The 25,307-nt window shown below is 41.7% G+C and overlaps 2 protein-coding genes and 1 long non-coding RNA gene across 5 annotated transcripts in view; 2 read left to right on the top strand and 1 right to left on the bottom strand.

The window, feature by feature from the left end:
* The window catches only part of PDE11A (phosphodiesterase 11A), a 128,721-nt gene extending 114,379 nt beyond the window's left edge, over nucleotides 1-14,342 (top strand). The window contains exon 18 of the mRNA XM_075933714.2: nucleotides 13,896-14,342. Coding sequence (XP_075789829.2) covers nucleotides 13,896-14,054 — 159 coding nt within the window. The 3' untranslated portion in view covers nucleotides 14,055-14,342. The remainder of the gene's footprint in view (nucleotides 1-13,895) is intronic.
* Nucleotides 7,704-21,130, bottom strand: LOC149524068 (uncharacterized). 3 transcript variants are annotated; one of them, XR_016350056.1, is made up of 3 exons: nucleotides 20,774-21,130; nucleotides 19,193-19,353; nucleotides 7,704-12,046 (listed from the first exon to the last, which is right to left on the bottom strand). It is a non-coding gene; the product is annotated as an uncharacterized LOC149524068 (long non-coding RNA). The 3 variants fall into 3 exon arrangements; XR_016350057.1 differs by having other exon boundaries at nucleotides 20,886-21,130; XR_016350055.1 differs by lacking the exon at nucleotides 20,774-21,130 and adding an exon at nucleotides 20,630-20,769.
* A 61-nt stretch (nucleotides 21,131-21,191) lies between these two features.
* Nucleotides 21,192-24,171, top strand: IFT70B (intraflagellar transport 70B). The gene has a single exon (XM_006119451.5). It carries the CDS (start codon nucleotides 21,399-21,401, stop codon nucleotides 23,400-23,402), a length of 2,004 nt encoding a protein of 667 aa, XP_006119513.2. The 5' UTR covers nucleotides 21,192-21,398; the 3' UTR covers nucleotides 23,403-24,171.
* The last annotated feature ends 1,136 nt before the right edge of the window (nucleotides 24,172-25,307 follow it).

Raw genomic sequence — 25,307 nt, 5'->3', positions numbered from 1 at the left:
CAGCCCAGCTGACTTCCATGTCCTTGGGCCGGCACTAGGTCAGCTCCTCCTGGGCTATTTCTTGGTTCCCCCTGTGGTCCTACCTGTCTGGTCGGCAGGCTTTGCGGGGGCCAGAAGAGCTGGCAGGGTATCCATAGGTTCCAGAGTGGCTCAGGCAGAGGTCCAGGGGGTCCAGCCCATGGGAATCCCGGATAGTCCTCAGGCCTTAGCAGGGTTCTCTGCAACCTCTCATAGTTACGGGGCTCCCGCAGGGGTTGCAGTGGCCTGGAACAGTCTCTGGGGCCCAGCAGTGGGCCCAGCGGCCCAACCCAGTCGTCCTGCTGGGGTTGGCAGGGTAAGGCTCTCCATTGCCTCTGGAGCTTTGGCTGGCCCGAGCCTCCTCCCTACTCAGCTGCTGGGCTCCAACTGAGCTGGGAACTCCCTCTCTTATACTTCGGCCCAGCCCTTCTGCTTGGCACTTAAATCCCAGTTCTAGGTGTGCTAAGTAGCTACTGCATTGGGTCCAGTTGAAGCAGCAGTACTTAGAACTTGTAACCCAGTGGTCAGAACACTAACCTGTGCTGAGGGAGCCCTGGATTTGTTTAGTCTCTTCTCCCAGAGGGAAACAAAGGATGTGAAAGGGGGATCTCCCACTTCTCAGGAGAGTGCTCTAGCCTCTGGGTAAAAAAGTTATGTGGGCATGGACATTTGCACCAACCCCACAGATAATGCAGTATGGGGTGTGCAGGGTCAGAAAACCTGGCTCAGAGGTGGCAGCAGCCTGCTCCCAATGAGGAATGTAAGATTCTGTTTAATCAGTTAATTGGTTAAACGTTGTGTTTAACTGGTTAATCACTTATATTGGTGTCGCCCCCCAACCCATAGTGTGGTGGAATGGAGCGGTCAGGCCAGGCCCACCATAGGCAGGGGCTGCTCCAGCTGGGATAGAGTGCTTCCCATCTGCTGTGGGTGGGGGTACTCCAGATGGGCCCACTGCACCACTCCACAGGCAGGCACAAAGCTTCTTTAGCCTGGCCAGGTCACCGCTTATCCATAACTGGTAAGCATCACCCGGTAAGGGGGATGCTAGGATTACCATACTGGAACTTTCAGAAAAGAGGAACCCCTGAGAGAGAGTGTATCTATATCATGGGCTGTGTCTACACTGGCATGAATTTCCGGAAATGCTTAAAATGGAATACTATTCCATTTTCAGTTTTTCCGGAAAAGGAGTGTCTACATTGGCAGGCTGCTTTTCCGGAAAAGCCCTTTTTCCGGAAAAGCGTCTGTGGCCAATGTAGATGCGCTTTTCCGGAAAAGAGCCCCGATCGCCATTTTCGCGATCGGGGCTTTTTTCCGGAAAAGACTACTGGGCTGTCTACACTGGCCCTTTTCCGGAACAGTGTTCCGGAATAAGGACTTATGCCCGAGCAGGAGCAGAATAGTTTTTCCGGAATAGCAGCTGATTTTCTACAGTAGAGCATCGTTGCTTTTCCGGAAATTCAAGGGCCAGTGTAGACAGCTCGCAGCTTATTCCAGAAAAGCGGCTGATTTTCCGGAATAAGTGGCCCAGTGTAGACAAAGCCATGTTGTATTAATGTGTTATATAGCAACTCATGTTGTATTAATGTGTTATATACCAACTATTAATACAACATGGGTTGGTAGATACTGATACAGATATACTCCTCTCAGGGGTGTCCTCTTTTTGGAAAGTTCCAATAGGGTAACCCTAATCACGGATGCTTACCAGTTAACCATTCACATTCCTATTCCCTACCCAGGACCAGCTACTGGAAATAGTGGCTCAGCAAGCCAGAGGTCCCCCCTCTTCCGCTCTTGGCACATGACTGGATTGCTCAGCCCCTGTCCCCAGCAGTTAGGCCTAGGTGGAAAGAGGAGGACATAGACCACATCCACCTCCCCACCTGGGCTCTTTCTCAGACAGCTGCTGAACTGCACAGAGATCATGACCTGAAGTGGCCACCATCAGATGATGTGAGAAGCAGCTTCTTCCCACCCACTCAGTCTGCTCCCCACTCAGGCCCAGCTTCCAGAGAGAGCAGAAACATGTCAAAGGGAGACAAAGCAGGAGAAAATCAGAGCCCTGTCCCCCAGAAGTAGTGCTGGTGGGACAGGGAAAACACAGTGGTCCCAGGACTCGGTGTGGGGGTCTTTGGGGAATGTGCCAGGAGCAGATTCCCTGACCTCTGTTGAGCTGGAGCTAGAGGCTTTGCCTAGGCCCTACATCTCCACTTCTGAGGTGTCTATGAGCTCAAGGATTTGTGTAGATTGAGGCAAGCACTTAACTCATTTTCAGCAGAAATTACTTAGGCATCTAAGTTGACTGGCTCCAGTTTCTGGCTCTGGATTGACAGGGAAGAATTGACACTAAGCTGGAAGGAGAGATAGATTGGCTGGATGGTAGGAACATGGTCCAGAGTGATCTAGATAAATTGGAGGATTGGATCAAAAGAAATCTAATGAGGACAAGTGCAGAGCCCTACACTTAGGATGGAAGAATCTCAAGCACTGTTATAGGCTGGAGACCAACTGGCTAAATGGCAGTTCTGCAGAATGTATCTGGGGATTACAGTAAACGAGAAGTTGAATATGAGTCAGACTTGTTACCAAGATGGCTAATGGCATATTGGGCTGCATTGATAGGAACGTTGCCAGCAGATCGAGGGAAGTGATTATTCCCTTCTATTGAGCACTGGTGAGGCCACATCTGGAGTAATGCATCCAGTTTTTGGCTGCCTATTGCAGAAAATCAAGGAGTCCATTGGAGGGCAATGAAAATTATTAGAGAGTTGGGTGCATAACTTATGAGGAGAGGCTGAAAGGAACTTGGCTTATTCAGTTTGCAGAAGAGAATGGCGGGTTGGGATTTGATAGCAGCCTTCAACTACCTGCAGGTAGATTGCAAAGAGGATGAAGCCAAGCTATTTTCACTGGTGACATATGACAGGACAAGGAGTCATGGTCTCAAGTTGCAGAAGGGAAGGTCTAGGTTGGATATTAGGAAAAACTATTTCACTAGGAGGGTGTTGAAGCACTGGAATGGGTTACCTAGGGAAGTGTTGCAATCTCCATGCTTAGAAGTTTTCGAGGTCAGGCTTGACAAAGCCCTGGCTGGAATGATTGTTGGGGTTGGCACTGCTTTGAGCTGGGGGTTGGACTAGATCAGTGGTCACCAACCAGTAGATCAGAATCTACCTGTAGATCTTGGAACCTCTGACAGGTGATCCTGACTGGTTTGGCTGGGAGGCACTTCAGCTGCCCGCCCCTCCCCCACCGCTCTGCTGATCCTGCCCAGAGCCTCAGAACTGCCCCTTGGGAGCCTCCTGCTTGTTGTGTGGGATGGGGGAGATAGAGGCAGGGGGCACTGATGTCACTCTCCCACTCCCCTGTACCCCATCTTCACAGAGTGAGGAGGGCAAGGCCTTGGCAAAGGGGTGGGTGGGTGCAGGGCCTCAAGAAGAGGAGGGGCAGGGGTATTTGGATTTGAGGTAGATCTTGGACTGACAAATTCAAAAAATGATCTTGTGCTTTAAAAGGTTGGAGACCACTGGACTAAATGATCTTCTGAGGTTTCTTTAAACTCTACTCTTCTATGATTGCTAGCAGAGACAAGCACACTCAGCACATATCTATAAGAGTGATGGGGCTAATGGCACTCACACTCCTTACTAGCATCTCTCATTGGCTTGTTTATGTGGCTTATTGCCTAGCATGCTGGCTTTTGTGAATCACACTCTGAGCTGGATTTCCATTGTTGATCTTAATGGATTGTTCACTTTCAGTCCTTTGGGTACGATGTCCATCTTCTTGCACTTGGATAGAAAGATGATGTCTGTCTGTATCTGTACGAGTTTCTTCGTATGGTTGATGGATTTCCATTGTTGCTTATCTGAGCTGCTTATCTGTCCCTACACATTGTACAGGGAGCCTCAACACTAACTCAGCTTTTGTGGATTGCATTGTTATCCCTGTGATTTTTCTAGGTACCTAAAGGTTAGGCATTGCAACACAGGAGTCCCTTCTTAGATCCATGCCTGTATACCTTTCACAAGAAGGGAAGTTTAAGGATTGTGGACATGATACTAAATCCTGATGCAGCCTTTATTCAGCTACAGTCCCTACTGAATTCAGTGAGAGTTTTGGCTGGGGAACAATGGATCTCTGTTCAGGATTTTGATATTGCCTTTCAAAGTGTGCTTCTGCACAGAATTTATTGAATGGGATGGTTTAAAAGAAGTTAGCAAACATAGGGCCAAGTCCTGAATTCTTTACCAAGGTAAAATCTAAAATCTGGTTGCAAGCAGCCAAAATGGTGATCAGGAACATGCATTGAAATTCCAACCAAATTTCTGTCTCATATTCACACCTCATGAATGCTTGTGTGAATGTTTTTGTACAGGTATCCATATTTGATAGTGACCAAGGCTATTTGTACATAGAGAAAAGTGCTCATTATTTTTGTTGGATTTTTTCCTACTTACTATGGCTGTGGCCAAGTTTCCCAGAGTCCCATAAAGTTTGCTTACAGCCATCAGTACTGGCTCTCAGTATTCTGTGATGTTATTTAGCTGTAATTTACTCCAATTGTCTTCTAAGAGCCAAATAAGCAGTGGAAGTGTTAGTAATGGTGCTAGACAATATTGATCTCCTGTGGTTCGGCAAATTCTCTGCTTCGCCATCCAAGGGTGCTGGACTAGAGAGGTTCAACCTGTATTGACAATCCACAAAGGAAAGCCCATCCAGCCCTGTGCTGAAATGACAAGCCAACAACTATGGCTTTTCAGAGAAGGCCTGAATAGATGACAGAATATTGGCTGAAATGATTGTCCTGGTGAAGTCACTGGGGTTACGTCTATACTGCAGAGTTTTTGTGCAAAAAAAAGCTGTTTTTGGCAGTGTGGACACTCCCTTGTGCAAAAGCACATGGCAGTGTTGACGTGCTCTTGTACAAGAAACCTGCAGTGTAGACGTAGCCAGAGAGATCTGCTACTGACTGCACTGGAGCCAGATTTCTCACATTTGAGGCTTTTCAACATCACCTATTAAAAAGGTGGTGAACGATCTGTGCAATTACACAATTTTCAAATGAGAAAACAACACAATTATCTGGCCTGTACAGTGAGAAGGAATTGGTGGCAAATGAAGATCCACATTCAGAGCAGAGAAAACAGACTGAAAAGTTGTCAGATAAGGTAAAAAAAAAAAAAAAAAAAGACAACCACCAGAGTGAGTACAGCAAATCTGAAGGAAGATAAATGGATAATTTAACAGCCATTCAGTTTTCAAGAAAGACAAAGAACAAACTACATTGCATCAGAAAAGGACTAGAAATGATGATGGATGAAACACTTTTAGCGCGTTGAACACCACAGAATCACAATAGCCTGCAGAATTCCCAGCTGAGGATAATTTCAAAGATCTAAATAAGGATATGAAATTGATATGGATTAACAAGTTTTTCAAAATCTATTTAATGGCAAGGCAGAAGGCATTGATCGCTCCTCAAAACAAATGTTGACAGGAAAGAGTCATCTCAGATTTTGCACAAACTGTGGTGTAAAATATATAGGATCAAGACCAAAACCAAGAATTGCAGAACCAAATAAAAGATTATATTGGTATTTATGAAACAGTAAGTCATCTTTTCATGGAAAAGAAATACTGAATCCTGGGTTATATTAAATGATTATGAACAGATTAACTATCAGATTGCCTGGAAACTGTAGCAATATATCAGTTGAGCTATTTCAATAGATTTCCAATCTCTCAGTCACATTTCTTCCCTTTGACAAGAACAATTTTTACTCTGATCAGAGCACACTTTGCTACAAATAAGTTAAAAGTATTATACACATTTTCTTCATTATAACATATGGGTCATTTTTATCAATAAAAGAAGTTTGTTTTATTAATCCAGCCAGCCATAACTTTATTAGAAACAGATACTGCAGCATTATTTTGGAAGTATACAGAATGTTTCGCTATCAGAAGAAGGAAACTTTAATAACTGTTCAGTTCAGAGGATGCTGAATATATTTTGTATGCCAGATCACTCCTGCTCACAGTTTGCTCCTCGTGCACTATTGGGGGTTACTATATCCAGGTGCATTCATTCCCTAGGGAGGGCAGGCACTGTTTTCTTCACTGCCCTCCTTTGGCAGTTTCATTGGAGATAGCAGCTGTAAATTATATTGGTAGTCTCCAAGAAACTGCACTAACAGAAATCCTAAAGGAATGCAATGATTAAGTGCATCTCCAGCTGCCCTAGTCTCACACTTTCCCAGCCAGGTTTTTGGAGGCTGTGCTTGTCCCTTATGGGCTACCCATCATGGGGAGAGCAGAGTCTTTTTCTACAATTGCAGCCTTCTCTTGTGGTGCACTTATCTCTTTTGGAGTTTTGCATCTGGAACAAAACTGGCTTTTCATCCATAAAACAAAGCCCTAAAGTTTGCACATAACTCCATAAAAATGTATTCAAGCTTTTGTCCTTTATCTTCCGTAGCAAGCCTCCAGAAAACAGTCTTCTTTTAGCAATAGAGTTTTGTTTTTCAGTACTAGCATGCACGTGGAGATAGCAAACCGAGAGATGATTTTGGTTTTGCAGAACATTTTCTGTCAGACCAAAGCTGTGGCTGGCTGAGCTGTAGGTCCCATTTTCTTCTAACCTCAAAACAATTCAAGGAGTATCAGATAAATGGTTGACCTCTGGCATACATCTTCTTATGAAAGCCACATCAGCAAAATTCTATTCAGCTCTGTTGTTATCCCATCAACTTTAGTGAAGTATAAAACACTTATATTGTATTTGAATTTATCTCTATGCTTCCAGGTCACTGAGGGCACATTTACACAGCAGGGCTAAACTCAAAATAAGCTACTCAACTTGAGCTACGCTAATTGTGTTGCTTAAGTCAAAATAGCTTATTTCGACTTTTGGCGCTGTCTGCACAACAGTTATTTCAAAATAGAACACTCTTCCTTCAACTTCCCTTACTCCTTAAACAATGAAGGTTACAGGAGTTGGAGTAAGAAGCTTGTTATTTCAAATTTATTTTGAAATAACGGGCTTGCTGTGTAGACACGCACTACATTATTTCGGAATAACTGATGTTATTCTGAAATAACGCTGCTGTGTAAACATAGCCTAACTTCTTAACTTCTCCTTCCAAATCACGAAGTTCCTACACAATAAAGTGAGTAATTAGAAATCAGTGGATTCCAAAGCAGAGTAAACATGGGGACCTATAACATTCTGACATACTCAAAATAAATGTCTCTTATGCATAATTTGTTTTATAAATATTAGAGCTGCAGCCATATTTTCTTGGGCTGCAATCTTGTCACAGTTGGGCTATGTCTACACTACAGAGTTTTTGCAGAAAAATGGCCGTTTTTCCACAAAAACTCGTGGAGCATCCACACCCCATCCATACAAGCACGTTTTTGCGCAAGTAAATTGAAAGATCAGAGGGGTTTTTGCGCAATTGGTAATCCTCATTCTATGTGGAAGAATGCCTTTTTGCGCAAGAGCTCTTGCGCAAAAAGGCATATGTGGATGGGGAAGAGGGGGTTTTTGCTCAAGAAGAGGCAAGCGGAAAAAGCATAGGTTCCCTGGTGGCCGTTCTGTCCATAGCAATCACCACTTACTTGCAAGAGAACATCCAGGCAAACATGTTGTTCCTTTGAAAGCTTTATTAAATAATGTCTGTGCGCCAAAAATTCATGTTTGGAATTTTAGTAGTGAAGAACAGAGACAGTTAAATATATTTTTAGGGGTAACTTCTAAGATAGAAAACTTAGTGTCTTTTCTCACTTTTGTCACTAGGAGACATTCCTTTAACACACTGACTGAGCTGCTATCAGATTACAGGGGTCCTGGTTCAATGATCACCTGGTCTCTATGAATATTGAACACAGGATAAATTCTGATCCTTTACTCATGCTGACTAGCATCTTCCTCAATGACCAGTCCCATTGCTGTAGTCAGCAGGGATCAGCTCTTCAGAGCACGAGGGTGCCATTATTACACAGCACAGCAGAACATGCTAAGAGTACATTTATACTGCAATCAGGGGTATACCTGTACTAGCTTTAATTAAATTAGCATGGTAAAAATAGCAGTGAACATGACTTGCTTGCCAGGGACCTTGGGTACACACTCACATTGCCAGCCTGCATTCAAGCCCATGTGACCCACATCGTCACTGCTAGCATGGGGGAACTTACTCAAGCAGCACTTATTTCTCTACCTGAAGTGCAAGTACATACCCCAATCTTTACTCCGTGTCTGTAAGGTAGGCAAAATTATTATCCACATTTTACATATAGGGGAAATGGGGCAGAGAGGTTCATTAATTTATCCTAGGCTGCACAGGGAGTCAGTGTCAGCTAGGATAAGAAGTCGAGAAATCCTGACCCTCAATTCTCCACTCAGACTACCTGAATATGTGCACCAGTTAGAAACAGGCAAAGTCTGTAGTAGCTGCAGGACAGGCTGCTAAAGCCAATGGTATGCCAGTCAAAATCATATCTAATCTTACCATCTTTGATCACAGGCAGGCAGCTCTGTTTGCCATCCTCCCATTGATATCTTCCGTATTGCTGTACAGTCTTATCTCTTCCCTCTTGCACAGATGCATTATCAAAGCATTATGACAACTTCCACATTTCTTTTCAAGTAATATAAGTTATGTCAGACTTTTTTCTTACACCTTTGTCAGCTGCATCCTATAAAATGCACAGTGAATATATCATGCACTATGTATCTTTTCCACAACCAGTCCTTCTCTCTTTGTGGGGCCTATACAGAGCAACAAAAAGATACTACAGCAGTTTGAATTTGTAGAAAAAAAATTGTGAAATACTACCATTTGAGAAAAACTATTTAATCAAAACTATTTAATCTTCAATACATAGACACAAAGGGAAAGAGGTATATTTAGATATGGCAACTTTACTATTATTTACTAATTTTTGAGTGCCTGGATAGCCAGCATGTATGGTTTTTTTTTAACATTTTTTTTGTAATGGAAGATGGAAACAAACAATGGCTCAGATAACTTTAAAAAGATCTTATGGCCTGATCCTGCACCTGTTATTCATGTGACTAGCCTACCACATAGAAATGAACAGGCCTACAGGTTTCTTGCCAATGTAGGATTCTTCTTTTGCTTGAGTATAAATTGATCACCATCTGGAGGACATGAAGAATTTTTCTTAAGGTACAAAAACTAAGACAATAACAGATGCATTATTGGTGGTTTGTGATTTTTTCTGAAACATCTAGTTTTCATGCAGCTACCTGGGACAAATGATTTGCCCACTGAAGTCAATGGGAAATTTGCATCAGTAGGAGCTAGACTGGATTTTATCAATGTGGACACTGAATTAAATGGATCACTGACATCAATTCCTATGAGGAATAAATGAAAGAAAAGGATGAATGAACAGTACTTAAGGGATTTTCGTTCAATAAAATAGAAAGTAAGTTGTAGAACAAAGAGCCAGAGGTGAAGAACCCTGACTGGGTTAGAGCCAACTAATCTTAAATAGCATTAGGAATAAATTGGTGAATAATTTGGATCATGAACAGATGCTGTGAATGTAGTAAATGCTGAAGAACCTGCCAGGGAACAGAGAAATGCGTTGCTGTTAAAATTATTTTGCAGAAGCTTCATAAAAGAAAATTGATTTAAAAAGGCATTTAATAAGTAAAACAGGGCCAGATATGAGTAAAAATGAGTTTTTAATTACATCTCAGGCACAAGTAAAATCCAGTTTGTGTAGTTTATATCAGAAAAGTCCTAGTGAAATTCTTTGGTACTCAGAAAAATTAAAATAAAAGCTAGAATTATCGTAGCAGGTTTAATTAAAAGCAGGTCAAAATAAAGGGGCCTCAAAGCCAAACTATACAATACAGAAGTAGTGTTTGAAACATGAAATCAATGCTTGAATAAAGACATTTGATAAACCTCTATGCAAAATCAGCATTGTGGACCATTTCTAACTAACAGGGTAGCTCAACTAATGGGTAATAAAAGCTAAAGTTTTTTTCAAGATTACTCTGTGTTAACTATTTAACAGAATTTCCTGTAATAAGAGTGAAAAATCAAAGATATGGTTTATTCACTGTGAAATTTTACTTTTAATTTATTTTAGTTAATTTTAATATCCTAAGGTAATCATAAAGAGTACATGAAAAATCCTGAAAGTGTCCTCATCCTTGTTGTTTAGTCTGTAAATACCTGAGTCCTATTAAATGTACAGTTACATCCAAATTTACAAAAAATGTATATATCCACATGGTGAATCAAAAAGATCTTCGCAGCACACAAAATCTGTCAATTAACTTGTGATTCAAAAAGTGTGGTTGAATCCATTCCAAGTATAGCGAGGGCCAACTGTAGGCCTTTTAGGAGTCAGGAGCAGGATTTGGTCCTTTCTGCTTAATTTTAAGAACCTCAAATTAAGGGAATAGTGGAAACCTCAAGCAAAGGTACTGCACAGTATGCGTGGCAGATGAATATTTTGGCCATGTAGAATACCAGCAACTCCACCTTCATCAACCAGTATGAAGTCACCATCTTTGGTATGCAACAGATTGACTGCACAGCAAGAGGAGAAATGACTAGGGCCCACAGAAAACAAAGAATAGACCTTGAATGTCATCATTCTAGGACCCACATATTATCACCCATATTGTATAAGCTATATAGAGCATGTGCATAGAGATGCCCTGGCCTAGAAGTCTTATTTTTGACCTGGAACAAGAGACCTGGCACAACAGCAGGCCAGTGCAAGTCTGTCAGGATCTGAAGAATCACTATAAGGCAGTGCCAGGGATGCTCTATTTCCCGGGCTCCTACATCGCCTTTCAATTCACTGTAGGCACTGCAGATATACATTAGCAGCATAAACATCTATGGCCTCGGTGAGGTGCAGATCATTCTGTGCTTTCAGGTGATGGGAGCATGAAGGTCTGAGTGTACAAAGCTACATCTCTAAGGACAATTCAAAAGTGATTTTTAAAAAATTATTTTATCAAAAATGTGTACCTTTTTTCTTCAAAGTTTTGAAAATTCAAGACATTTCTGCCAGCTCTATCCCTCTCTGTTGATGTACATCTGTGCAAGCATTGCCATTGCCATGACAAGATGCTTTGCATAGGAAGTTCCTGGTGAATTGCCATCAGGAGTGTATGTTGAATTGACTGCCTCCAAATTATGAAGGAGATTGGCTGTTCACCAGCAGTGAGTTTCTATCACTGATGTTAATGCTTATATTTGGGTGTGTCTCAGATTTCCAAAAACACACTGTTCTCTGAAATAAAGGGCTAAAATAGAGAGAGCTCAGAAAGGAGCTAGTTTGCACCAATGGAAACATTGTTCATTTAAACAAGCAAAGTCCTAAAATATCGTTACAAAGTAATGAAATGCTACTGTCAGGCAATAACATCTCTGCGATCTTACTGGGCAATCAGTTTATACCCTGTCATCAACCCTACCCATCGGGCTTCACATTTTACTCCGTGGTAATTGCATAGTTGAAGCAATTCACAGTAGATTTACTCCATGCTCTAGACAAAATTAATTAGTACTTATGGTCTGATTTTCAAAAATGCTGAGCACTTGCATTTCCTACTGAATCTGCTGACATTGCAGATGCTCAGCACATCTTCAAATCAGGCCATTGAACTTTAATTATCATGCAGGCACTCAATTAAAAATCTGCCAAGACTTATTCCAGTAGCTAACCAAGTCCCCATAGCTTGCAGGGTATCCATATTAACCTATAATACTAAACAGTCTTCTGGGGTCTTGAGGCCATTTAAGTTGATTGCTGATGAATATCTTGATGATTTGGTTTAAACAACAGGTTTAATAGCAAAAACTCCATACTTATCCACCTCTATATTTTTAAACATTCTGCATGTCTATAAAATCAGTGTTTGTTGTCTTCTCCTTCATTCTCCTTTCTCATGACATTCCTCCATGGATTACAGACATGCACTTCACTTTCCATCATCGAAAGCAGACTATCCAATCTACAAATAGAGGCCTTACATTATTAATTAAAAGGGCTGCAGATAGAATAATACAGCAGTTACACTTCCTTTTATTTGAAACCTTGCATATCTTATGACCTCCGGGTTGCATTTATACCTTGGACACAAATCAGACATCAAAAATAAGACAAGACACAAACTTGTAGGGGGGACATTTTTACCTGCCTGGTCAATCATGGGTTTAAAAGTAGCCATTCTTCTACAAAGAAATTTCATCAGCCAATTACAGAGAGAGAGTGTGCAATTGGTATTCATCTACAAATCTGACAGTGTTTCCCTGGGCTTGAACAAAGACATTAACTGGATGTCATATTATAAAGCCAGTCTTCCCTGCCTCTAACAACCACATTTTTACGTCAGAAGCTAAGAATGGGACAATTCCAGCCTACTTAATTAGCCTCTTTAGCACCAGTGCACTTCTCCCCCGCCTCCTTATAAATACCTTGGTTCTTATAATTTCCACTCCAGCACATCATCTGATGAAGTGGATTTTACCCATGAAAGCTCATGACACTATATATATTTTTGTTAATGTCTAAGATGTCACAGGACTACTCATTGCTTTGTTTGTAGTGTAAACATAGCCTTAGTGTATGTCTAGACTATGGTATCACGGAAACACTCCGCCACATCCAGGGAACACGTCTGCTCTTCCAACATATTTGCAGAAGAGCCTTGAACATATTTGCATGGGAACCTTGAACATGGCCTCCAGTGGGAACACATTCCACAACGGCGAGTCAATATAATGGTCTTCTGTTGATATGCATTTTAAGTAGTTAAATTCCTGGACTGTCATTGCTCATATGGGTGGAAATCGGGTAAATATTGCATTTTATTAATATCAGCAGAACTGACTTAATACAACACACCTCTCCATTTGTCTTGCCTTAATCTTTGTATTCATGCCCGTCAGTGTGAAAGAAGCTATTTGAACGTACACGCAACCACACTTAAGTTGCGGCTCTCGGCATGTGCTGTGGGTATCATTGTGGCCTACAAGGCCAAAGTTGAGTAACCCTGCTCTATGGGTTGCATTGCTGCCTGGAATCTCCATAACACTGCATGCTGCATCCCAACTCCCAACACATACCCTATACCTGAGAATTGTGAAAGGTCTGTGAAAGAAAAGCTTATGGCTGTCTGTCCCAGTGCTTACACTGGGAAGCATTTTACTTAGCCACATACAGGGCTTTTCAAGCCCTTTACACTACTACTGCTTTACCCAGTATTAAAAGGCTGTAGTGGCGGTGGGGGTGTGTCTCATGATTGTGGCAAGTAGTTTGAAAATGTAACCTGATTTCACTCTGGCTTAAAATCATGACATTTTAAGCCAATACATTTTAGGTTCTTTTTATTTATCTTCTGGGTTTGAGCTTTCAATCTCATGATATTTGAATGTTTGAAGTTAACAGTATGGCTGTGTCTAGACTGCATCATTTTGCCGGAAAAAAGAGCCAGTCTAGACGCGGATCTTTCAGAAAATAAAGCCTTTTCCGAAAGATCCCTTATTCCTTATTTTAAAAGGAATAAGGGATCTTTTGGAAAAAGCTTTATTTTCTGAAAGATCCGCATCTAGACTGGCGCTTTTTTCCGGCAAAGCTCCGAGCCGGAAAAAATGGCAGCCATGTTTATGCAAATGAAGCGGCGGGGATTTAAATCCCTCCCCCGCTTCATTTGCAATTGCAATGTGTCTAATTTGCATCCCTTTTACGGAAAAGGGATGCAGTCTAGACACAGCCTATTGGTTTAGCCCTTTTTCCTAGATGTTGGATCAGAGATATTGTCAATATTTTTTTTTCCTCTCTTCCTTTATATCTTTCTCCAGTCTCTAGTGAAGGTGAATGTGAAACTGAAGCCCATGTTGGACTCTGTGGCAGTAAACAGGGGTAAATGGGAGGAGCTGCACCAGAAAACACTTCTCTCCCAGACAACACCCTGTTCCTCTTCTTCTAGCTTTTCTGTCTCTCTTGAAGACATACATTAAGCCTGTGAACATCAGCTGCTGTTATGACGACAGCTGTCTGCAAGGCAGTCCTAAGCTCAGCCACATCATTTTTAAAAAATGCTTCCACTGACATGATTAATTGATTGGATATAATTTCGCTGGCCATGATTTGGCTTTTATGTAGGTGTTCAGTTGGTCTGAAAAGACCTGAGATAAGATGATGCTGATATCTGGAATCACATAGAAGGCATAGCAGAAGCAGTCATTGAGCTCCATCACATTTCAACTGCTGTTGTTTAAAAAACAAACAAAAAAACACACCACCACACCAGACTGCAGACTGAAATACAAGAATTTACATCTTAATAAAATTAATAATACAGAGCAGACTGGGAATGCACAATTATCAATGCATATGCAAGGAGCTGCAGGAAAACTGAAGACTGTGTAATTACTTTGTTGTTTTGCATCTTTTCAGTATTTGTTATGAACCAATTATGCCTGCTTTTGTAATGTCTTTCTCATTCCTTCTCTGTCATGCTTGAGCATTCTGAAATGCCTGCTTTGTATTCTACAAAAGTATTTTTTTACAACAAAGCTGCTTAGTGATTGATCAGAGCCTTTAGAATTGCCTGTCTGCTACATTTAAAAATAAACTTTATTATCTTTAAAAATATAAATCTGTCCCAGTTCCCCTAAAATATTCATATTAACAATGCAGTGAATTACTTTGCAGGTGGAAATCTGTATAAAGGCAAAAATTACTGCATGGTAATTTGGGTTCATTCTTTTAGAAAAACTGTTTCATTTTTAAGCTGCATTTTACCTAAGGAAAGAACTAATAGCCTTTAACAAAAATAGGATAAAAAGGGAAATGTATTGCTTTGTGCTGAAGAATGTGCATTGAAGAGTTTACTTTGGATGTGTCTTTCTGATATAATTTCCAACTGAGATAAATATTTTGACTGTTACCCCATAAGAAATGATGGAGAAATAGAGTACCATCACACTAGATATCGACTACCTCTTATTTCTCTTACCATGTCTTTTATCCAATTACAACTAGCAGAAAGCAAATCCAGGGTAACATATCTGAACCGTTGTAAGTAAAATGTTGATCAGTTGTGATAAAGAATTCAAGCATGCCTAGTTCTCAGTGACCACACTAAAGTTGGCCTCTTCCAATCAGTGCAGAAATCCTTGGCAAAACAGCACTGTAATCCATGATTTGAGACTGCTTGCTCTATTCCAAGCACGTGAATACAAGAGGACGCATGACAGAATGCTTCCCATCTTTAGGGCTTCTTAAGCATGAAATTGCCCCTTCAGGAAAAAAGAAAGCTACTAGGGTCATCAGTTACTGGAGGCCCTGACAATGGCAATTTGAAACTAGGAATGGCTACCACTAGGCAAAAACAGCATAAGAAATTAAAACCAGATTCTAATCTCTTTTACACTGTCAGCAAAACAGAATAACACCTCTCACTTCAGTGGAGATACCCTGGATTGTCATTGCTGTAACAAAAATCAGAATGACTTACAGGAACAGATTTTCATAAGAGCCGAGTACCATTCTCTCTCATGAGCACCTAAGTAAGATGGGCAATGCACTAAGCATTTTTGAAAATCCGACTATTACTTCTAATTGACAATTTGTAAAACTATATCCATTTATTAAAATGTTTGTACTATTTATAATTTGTGTAGAGATTAGAATGCCTGAATAATCCAGAACCAGTGCAAGAAAATCTAGTTATCTAAATCACTGAACCATATCATGTTTGCTACCAAAGAGAAATGGGGAGGGAGAAGGAGACATGTATGCTATCCAGAGGTAAATACATTTACTGTATGAACTTGCTTCTGTTACCTTTCCACCTCTTCACTCTTTCCCTAGTAATGAAAAAGATGAGATGGTGTGCTGCAAACCGGTATTAAACTTATTTATATAATATGTGCTTTATTGGAAAAGCAGACACCATGACTGACTTGGTAATACTGGCAGCTATATGTAGCTGTCCTGAATTTTGATAATGCATATTGCTAAGTGTAACAATTTATAGTACGTATCCTATAGCTTCCTCCAAGATTTTTTCCCATATTTCCTTTCCTTTTTACTGGGTTCAGTGCACTGTTGCCCATAGCAACACCCACTGGCAGTGAGGGGAATTCAACAGCACTGCAACCTGACATACAGTTAAGGCCTTAACAATGTCAACCATCAATCAAGCAGCTATTTGTAATTGCCTCCATCTATTTCTCCTGTCTTGTGGTATCTTTTCTATTGTGAGTCAAAATTCAGAAACTGCTGACTAATGCAATGATTCTGTTCTTCCACAAGAAAGCAAATGAAAGCATGTAACATGATTCTCATCAAATTCTACTTTCAAACACACTGATACAGTTTTGTTAAAATCAGTAGTATTGTACTGGTGAAAGTGAGTGCAGAATTTGGCCATTAGTATTTCAATCTTAAAAACACTAAAGTCTAGATAAAAAAAAATCTGAGCCCTAAAGTTTTCAGTTTTAGTTCAAAATCCTAGCAACACATTTGCTTTTTTTTTTTTTTTTCCAGAAAAAGAGGCAGATTCTGTACAGAAACATATAGGTTGCGTCTAGATTGGCAAGATTTTCCGGAAATACTTTTAACGGAAAAGTTTTCCGTTAAAAGCATTTTCGGAACAGAGCGTCTAGATTGGCACGGACGCTTTTCCGCAAAAGCACTTTTTGTGGAAAAGCGTCCGTGCCAATCTAGATGCGCTTTTCCGCAAAAAAGCCCCGATCGCCATTTTCACAATCGGGGCTTTTTTGCAGAAAACAAATCTGAGCTGCCTACACTGGCCCTTTTGTGCAAAAGCTTTGTGCAAAAGGGACTTTTGCCTGAAAGGGAGCAGAATAGTATTTCCGCAAGAAGCACTGATTTCTTACAGTAGGAAGTCAGTGCTTTTGCGGAAATTCAAGCGGCCAGTGTAGACAGCTGGCAAGTTTTTCCGGAAAAGCGGCTGATTTTCTGGAAAAACTGGCCAGTCTAGACACAGCCACACAGTATGATTTTCAAACTTAAGATGTCAGGGACCTTTTTCCACTGTGTGTCAGCTGCATTTAAAAAGGTTTTGGTAGTTTTTGGTTGATTGGAAAAAGCTGGTTTTGTACCAACTAGAGAAAAATACTTTTCCTGAACTTAAATCTGTTTTGTAAACCTATTCTAGGAAAAAATGCAAGCGAGATCACTGTAAAGTGTAGGCTAGGCCAAATCCTGCAGTCCTGACTCAGTTCCCTGCCCTACACATGTGCAAAGATCCACCTCGGTTACACTGCACCAGTGGGAAGAACAGATTTGGGTAGGGGGAGAGTGTATATCCCTACCTCATGCAGCATTGGGCAGTTCTGCTGGTAGTACCTGTTTGCTATGACACAGGAAATCAGTAGGGTTCAGCGGGAATTTAGCAGGAAACAAGTGAGGCAGAGAACAAAATCAACTGGTACTCAGAAAGGGGGGCTATTATAGCCTTGCTCAACCGTTTACCCCAGCCTTCCTATTTAGACACTCCACACTCAGCTCAGTATCAATGCTGGGCAACGAGTCTCCTCAGTCATTTGTCCCAATCCTTGATGGGACTTTTGCCTGAGTAAAGCCCATGATTTGTCCGTACGATATTCGTGACCAGTGTCTACAAGGTGCTGAGCACCTTGAGTTCATGTTATAGTCAATGGAAGCCAGGGGTGTTTAATTCCTCCTGGGAGCTCCTCAGTACTTAGCGTGATCTATACCCTGGCCTGTGGTTATTTACAAATTTGAATGTGTTGATTAGTAGGATTTCTACGCATCAAGTAAAGAAATGATATACAATAGTATAAATAGATATATTCCATTTTAGCTCAGGTATTCATTGTCACTGGAAAAGTAGCTGCATTTTCTGGCCTCGTAACCTTCTTAACCTCTCCTGCTTATAGTGCACAGCATGTTTATGAACATGCCTAATTATCAACAAAGCCAATACCAGTATTCACAAGACACTTTTCCAAACTGCAGCCAGCAGTGCCTAATATAAAAAATAATTAGTAGGATTTAGACAATTCATTGGTTCATGCTAATATAAATGACAATGTTTCAGTATACATAATGAATATATTAGTTGGCTTTTAGTAAAATTAAGGAATTTGTAGGTGTAGCTAGGTATTTTGCATATTTAGTAACATTTTAGGACTATCTTAAAAATTTCACGATTACATAAGACATCAGTCCATACGAAATTAATAGAAGGCACTTCCGATACTCAGAATGTCAGGAAATGTAAAGCAAGAAAATTACACTGACCTTGCTCAAAAAATCTGAGGATTTCATTAACATGTTAAAATTATCTGGATTGGTTTTACCAAACGATGAACATAATAAAATGTAAATTACTTAAAATAAAAGGGTTCAGAACTTATTGTCAGTGATGTCCTACTGACTTTGACAATTCCGGAATACATGCTGTATATTACTTGTTGCCTTTCCTTCTCTGTTTTGGATTATGAATCTTTTGGATTTAATTTTTAGTTTATGAGCATGTTGGACACTGCATCTTTCAACTCAGTGAAAATACTATTGTAAACTGTCCATTGGTCTATATGTGTTTGTGTGAGATATTATACACATGAACAGACATATAGACTTTTTTTCTACAGTAAATGGAGCCTATGTACTACAAAAATGCATAACTTGGGACTGCAAAAGGTCTTATTGTATCTGTTTCCTTTATGTTTTCTATTGTAATTCCATTTCCCTCATTGTTTTGCTTTAGTTTGTGTCAACAATTCTGATTCAACTTTTTTAAAAAGCATGTTTCTGAAATGGACAAATTGGTTTTATTTGTCTCACTAAAAATTAATAAATCACTTTAATGGTACCCTGTAATTTCTTTTTTTTTCCTCCAGTGAGGCCTGCCTAATTATCAGGGCCCCATCTATTGATTACTCATTCACATAGAAAAGGCAGAAGCACAGAAAACATCTTTGAGGGATTCAAATTTCATTTTTTGAAATACAAACCTTCATTTCAGTGAATTCTACCCAATTTGCTCTGTTGTGACCCAACACAGTATCTAGCTTCTTGACTTCAGTGGAACTATTCACAGGTGGAAGGCTTTTAAATTATAGCACTTCTTCCAAGTACAAAACACTACAGGACTCACTTTTAAATTCAGTGGCAGCCACAACTTGAGGTAGAAGAACCAGGCCAGAAGCAGAATCAGGCAGCAAAGCAGAGTTAAAGACCATCTGTGAAGATAAGATGCCCCTTGTCTCACATGGTTCTGAAATCGGTGGATTTAGGTAACAGAATCCCTAGGTTTTTCTAGAAGAGGATGAAGGGAAAAGTCAGGGTAAACTGATTTAAATCAAGGCAATTTAAATTAGTGATTTAAATCATCAAGTGTGGAAAACTTTGATTCATATAAACTTTTCCATTGGTTCTTTATTTTCTAATCAAAAATATATTTTCATTGTTTGATATTAAAACGTTGATTTACACCTAAATCTGTTACACTAGATTCAGTACATCTAGATTCAATACATCTATTTTCTACCTAGAATACATTATGATATATATATTTAAACAGTTACATAGCTTAATATGTTCAGATTCTTATTAATTTTATAATTTTTAATGTCAGAAAATTGTGACTATATGGCTTATTTACTAGATAATAGTGTCTGGATTTTAAGGTGTCTCATATTCAAGAATACGTTTCCTAAATTACTTCCTATGGTGCCATATTTATAAAGTTTCACCTCAAAGTTTGCTATTTTCCTGATTCTTTCTTTATACAGAAAAGTATATGCCAATGCAAAATGTGTGCATTTCTTCCTCCAGCCAGTTCTCTAAAATATACACAAGAGTGTTGTACAGACACCCTTCCTGTTCTGATCAATGGCTATATCTGGCATATTGTAACGAAAATATATGATTAGTGATAGCAGAAGGAAGTAATTTAACCTTTTTGCAACAAAAATTTTGATATATCACAAAATAAGACCTAGCATGATAGTAGGTTATTTATGTAAGTTCATATAGTGGAGTTCTTCCGTCCACCCCACTCCCAAAATACTATAAATGATAGTAGTTAATTGTGTGACAAGTTTAATTTTTAAAATCTTAAATCCATTATCTTCTGTTTTTATATACCAATGTCTGCAGGCAAGTAGAACTAATTTTTGTAATATAAGATGGCTTAGTATTTGTTCAGAAGCCCTTTATGAGCCATACTGTGCTTCATTTAGCGTACAATGAAAATGTAAGTTGTAGATGCCAACAGAAGAAAAGGTTTATAAAGTTATGGTTACAATCTAACTATGAAACCCAAGGCAACCACTTAGGTTTGTGAGTCTCTTAACTGAGAGGTTAATTAACGGTATAGATCTGTGGCTGTTATTACACTATTAGTCCACTGAACAGTTGTATTTCAGCCACACCATGGGCATTTGCTATTTTTGCTCAATAAAAGGCTGCACAGCTAAAGCATTAGGATTAGCTCAATAGGCGTTGTATCCGTAGATCGCAATCCGCTTGCCCCAGCTGCCCAGTCTTGCAGAAACCAAACCCGCGGCAATCAGGCTGTTGACCCATGTACCTCAGTCTCCCCATCTATACAATGGGGATAACAGCCCCACTTTTGGAAAACCACACAGAACTGGGTTCCTAGCGGTGGCCTGTTGCCCTCCCGGGGCATTCTAGGCAGCAAACGCCACCGCCTCCCCCTCACCGCCTAACAAACCCCGCGGCCGGGCCGGTGGTGTCAGCGCGGGGGTCTCAGCTTCGATCCCTAGTGGAGGAAGGGGGCACTGGGCGGCTTCCCGGCTACCGCAATAGGTGACCGTAACCGTTACCCAGCGAGCCTGGCCGTTGGGACGCGCGTTCGCTGCTGCGCGCCAGGCCCGCAAGCGCAGCCTCCGAGTGACACGTGACTCCTCTAGCCGTGGGGATACTGCGAGGAGAGCGCCCCACCCCTCGTGGAAGGGGGCGTCCGCCAGATGCAGGCTAACGGGGTGGGGCCAAGCCCTACTAGCGGAGCGGCCCCCACCCCGTAGAGACTACGCTTCCCAGCATGCAGTGCGGCCCCCGCCGGAGGGTGCCCCCACGGAACCTGTTGGTTCCGTCTCAGTATGCGGCAAGATCACGTCATTTCCGCGTCCGACAGAACAGCCGCCGTGATAGGTACAACAGACGGCAGCACCACTCCGGTAGTGCTAAGCTCCGAGCATTTCCGTTTCCACCTGGGTTGTTACCATGGCAGCGGGGAGACGTGGTCTCGCTGTCACTCGCGGGTACTTCCGTTTCCGGCGGGGCGGTTGCCGTGGTAGCGGCGGCCCAGGGACGCGCTGAGCCTGGTAGCTGCGACCATGGCCGGGGCTGCTCCGATCCCGGACGGGGAATTCACAGCGGCCATTTACGGGCTGATCCGGGCTGGGCGGTTCGCGGAGGCGGTGGGGATCCTGGGCAGCGAGCTCCAGAACAGCTGCCGCTCCCGGGCCGGCCTCTCGCTGCTTGGCTACTGCTACTACCAGCTGCAGGACTTCGCGGCGGCGGCCGAGTGCTACGAGCAGCTGGGGGCGCTGCACCCTGAGCTGGACGAGTACCGGCTCTATCAGGCCCAGTCCCTCTACAAGGCCGGGCTCTATGCCGAGGCCCTGCGGGTCGCCAGCCCCTTGCTCGATGTGCCCGCTTACCAGGGACGTGCCCTTCGCCTGCAGGCTGCTGCCCATTACGCCCAAGGTGACCTCGCTGCAGCCAAGAGCCTGGTGGAGCAGGTACTGGCTGCTGCTGCGGAGAGCAGCCCTGGGGCCACGGAAGATGCCTCAGAGCTGCCAGATGCTGAGGTCAACCTGGGCTGCCTATTGTACCGGGAAGGGCGGCACGAAGAGGCTTGCGGCAAATTTGCAGGTGCCATGCAGGTGCTGGGTTACTCTCCTGAACTGTCATACAACATGGCATTGTGCTGCTATGCAGCCAAGCAGTATGCACCTGCCCTCAAACACATCTCTGACATTATTGAACGTGGCATCCACCAGCACCCTGAGCTCAGTGTGGGCATGACCACTGAGGGCATTGATGTCCGCAGTGTGGGCAACACCATGCTCCTGCACCGCACTGCTCTGGTGGAGGCCTTCAACCTCAAAGCTGCCATAGAATACCAGCTACGCAACCTGGAAGCAGCCCAGGAAGCACTTACAGACATGCCACCAAGGGCTGAGGAAGAGCTAGACCCTGTCACCCTGCACAACCAAGCGCTGATGAACATGGACAGCCGGCCCACTGAAGGGTTTGAGAAACTGCAGTTCCTTCTGCAACAGAACCCCTGCCCACCAGAGACTTTTGGGAACTTGCTGCTATTGTACTGTAAACATCAATATTATGACCTTGCTGCTGATGTGTTGGCAGAGAATGCCCATCTGACCTACAAGCTGCTTTCACCTTACCTTTACAACTTCCTGGATGCCATGATTACATGTCAAACTGCTCCTGAGGAGGCCTTCCACAAGCTAGATGAACTTGCAGGGACAATGACTGACCAGCTGAGAAAGCTCACTAAACAAGTGCAGGAAGCTAGGCAAAACCGGGATGATGAGGCTGTCAAAAAGGCAGTTAATGAATATGATGAGACTCTGGAGAAATATGTGCCTGTCTTGATGGCCCAGGCCAAGATCTATTGGGACATGGAGAATTACACTATGGTGGAGAAGATCTTTCGCAAGTCAGTAGAGTTCTGCAATGAACACGAAGTGTGGAAGCTGAATGTGGCTCATGTGCTCTTCATGCAGGAGAACAAGTACAAAGAGGCCATTGGCTTCTATGAGCCCATTGTGAAGAAGCACTATGATAACATCTTGCAAGTCAGTGCCATTGTGCTGGCCAACCTTTGTGTTTCCTACATCATGACCAGTCAGAATGAAGAGGCAGAGGAGCTGATGAGGAAGATTGAGAAGGAAGAAGAGCAGCTCTCTTATGATGACCCTGAAAAAAAGATCTACCATCTTTGCATTGTTAACTTAGTGATTGGCACACTCTACTGTGCCAAAGGAAACTATGACTTTGGCATCTCAAGGGTAATTAAAAGTTTGGAGCCTTATAACAAAAAGTTAGGCACAGATACTTGGTATTATGCTAAAAGATGTTTCCTGTCCTTGCTGGAGAACATGTCCAAGCACATGATCATGCTACGTGACAGTGTTATTTCAGAGTGTGTGCATTTTCTAGAGCAGTGTGAACTATATGGCAGAAACATCCCTGCTGTTATAGAGCAACCACTTGAAGAAGAGAGGATGCACAGTGGGAAGAACACAGTTACATATGAAGCCAGGCAGTTAAGGGCACTGATGTATGAGGTCATTGGGTGGAATGTGTAAATACTTTGCCATTCCAATACAAGATGTAGATGGACTATGATTCTTGTGTTTTTTCACTTTTGATTTCCTTGACCCTGTGTATTCAAAGTAATGTATTTTCTTTTTGATTTAAATATATTTATCCTTTGTATTTAAATGTTTATCCTATTAATTTTTGCTGTATTTGGTGGAAGATGGTGTTCTAACACAAATGTAACATGTTTAATGACTAACAATATCCTCACACAGTGATTTTATATTTTGTAAGCTATCACTATACCCCCAAAAACCTTTTAACAAAAATGTTGTGGAGATTTTTCTGTGTATGTGGTTTAACAGGAAGCTACAATAACAAGTTTTTATAATCTATATGTTGACACTTTGAAATATTTTCCCTTCTTTCTCCTATCAGCTTTGGGGCTAGACATTTATACCAGATTTCCATTAAGCCATTTCTTTAATTTATGTTCATTTCCCTGTTTTGGAAAATCCTTTTTTTTCTACTGCACTTTTATATAGTTTGTTAGAGAGGTTGTATTTCCTAACACTAAAATTATTTTGTATTATAAACATGAGTCTACAAAAATCTGTGGGTTTGGTTATATAACTGGTAAGAAAAAGGAGATGAGCATCTTTTGACCAGAGTGTTCATTGGTTTTGAAGTTTTGGTGAAGAATCCAGATGCAGTGACTATCCCCCTTATGTATACCTCCTTTTCTATGTCTTCACTTTGTTCTGCTGTGTTTGTTGGGGTTTTATTTTTCATTAAATATGTCATTATTATAAGGTTGATCAGGAAAGGCAGGACCTTGACTAGTAACATCAAACAGCAGGCTTAAACCATTTCAACATTGGTTAACTAAATGTGTTGACTCATTGGGAGGAAAGCCTCTAGTCTTGGGTATAGTTGTTCATCAGGTTTTCAGACAAGGGAAATGGGTGTGTTCAACGTAATATTAAGGCTTAACCACTATTTCTAAAATGATGCTGAACATCATTTGGTCCAGTCTGCATGTGCAAAGATTGAATTTTCAGCCCTGGTTCAGCTTCACCCATTGTCCACCACTGGAAAATTTCCTAGTGTTGAGAAGTACAGGGTGTGCCATTTAGCACAGAGTTCCAGAAGTAAGGCCTCTACTCCGTAGAACCATATAGCCCCTGCTGCCACTTTAAACATTTTCCACTAAGACAGAGATCCATGACTTCAGATTTTGTTCACATTCATGAAGCACTGCAGTAAAACATAGGGATGTGCATGACTAGTTGACTATCCGATACGCAAATGCTTATCAGACAGTTGACCCACTAGTGGACTAGTCACTCTCACCCTCTCCTCCCCCCCTCCACCTCTATCAGCAAGGGGTAAGGGAAGAGGAGAGGATGCTTCAAAGTGGCAGTGCCTTGTAGGGCCTGGGGCCAGACCCTGGGCTCCATGCTGCACTGCCGCTTTGAAACACCACAGGGAGCATAGGGCCAGCAGGGGACGGCTTTAGTCCCCTGCTGGCCCGTGCTCTTCACAGCGCTTTTGCCTTTGTTACACTTCAAAGGCAGGGTTGCTCTTATCGACTAATTGAATACTCAATGCAAATTGCATTGACTATTTGATTAGTCTATTGATCTAAATGTAACATCCCTCGCAAAGCACATTTCTGATTTGCAGTGGAATTGTACTATAGATCATGCAACAAATAGTATGACCTTTTAAAACAAGTCATTCTACCTACTCAAGAATGAAACAAAGGCTGTGGGCAGGGACACAGGGAGCTTTGTTTTATATTGAGGATGAATGCTCTGTAAAATTCAGTAAACATGTTACAAAAATCACTTTGCATATGTATATCGGTCAATGCAAATGTTGACTTCCCTCCCAGCAGAATAATGTAGAATGAAGAATATTTTACAGTTTTATTCATGGCAGACCTAGGC

This window comes from Pelodiscus sinensis, chromosome 7, assembly GCF_052426305.1.
Source record: "Pelodiscus sinensis isolate ZL-2025 chromosome 7, ASM5242630v1, whole genome shotgun sequence".
Lineage (NCBI taxonomy): Eukaryota > Metazoa > Chordata > Testudines > Trionychidae > Pelodiscus > Pelodiscus sinensis.
Note: the sequence above shows the minus strand (reverse complement) of the source record. Positions and strands in the feature narration are given on the sequence as shown.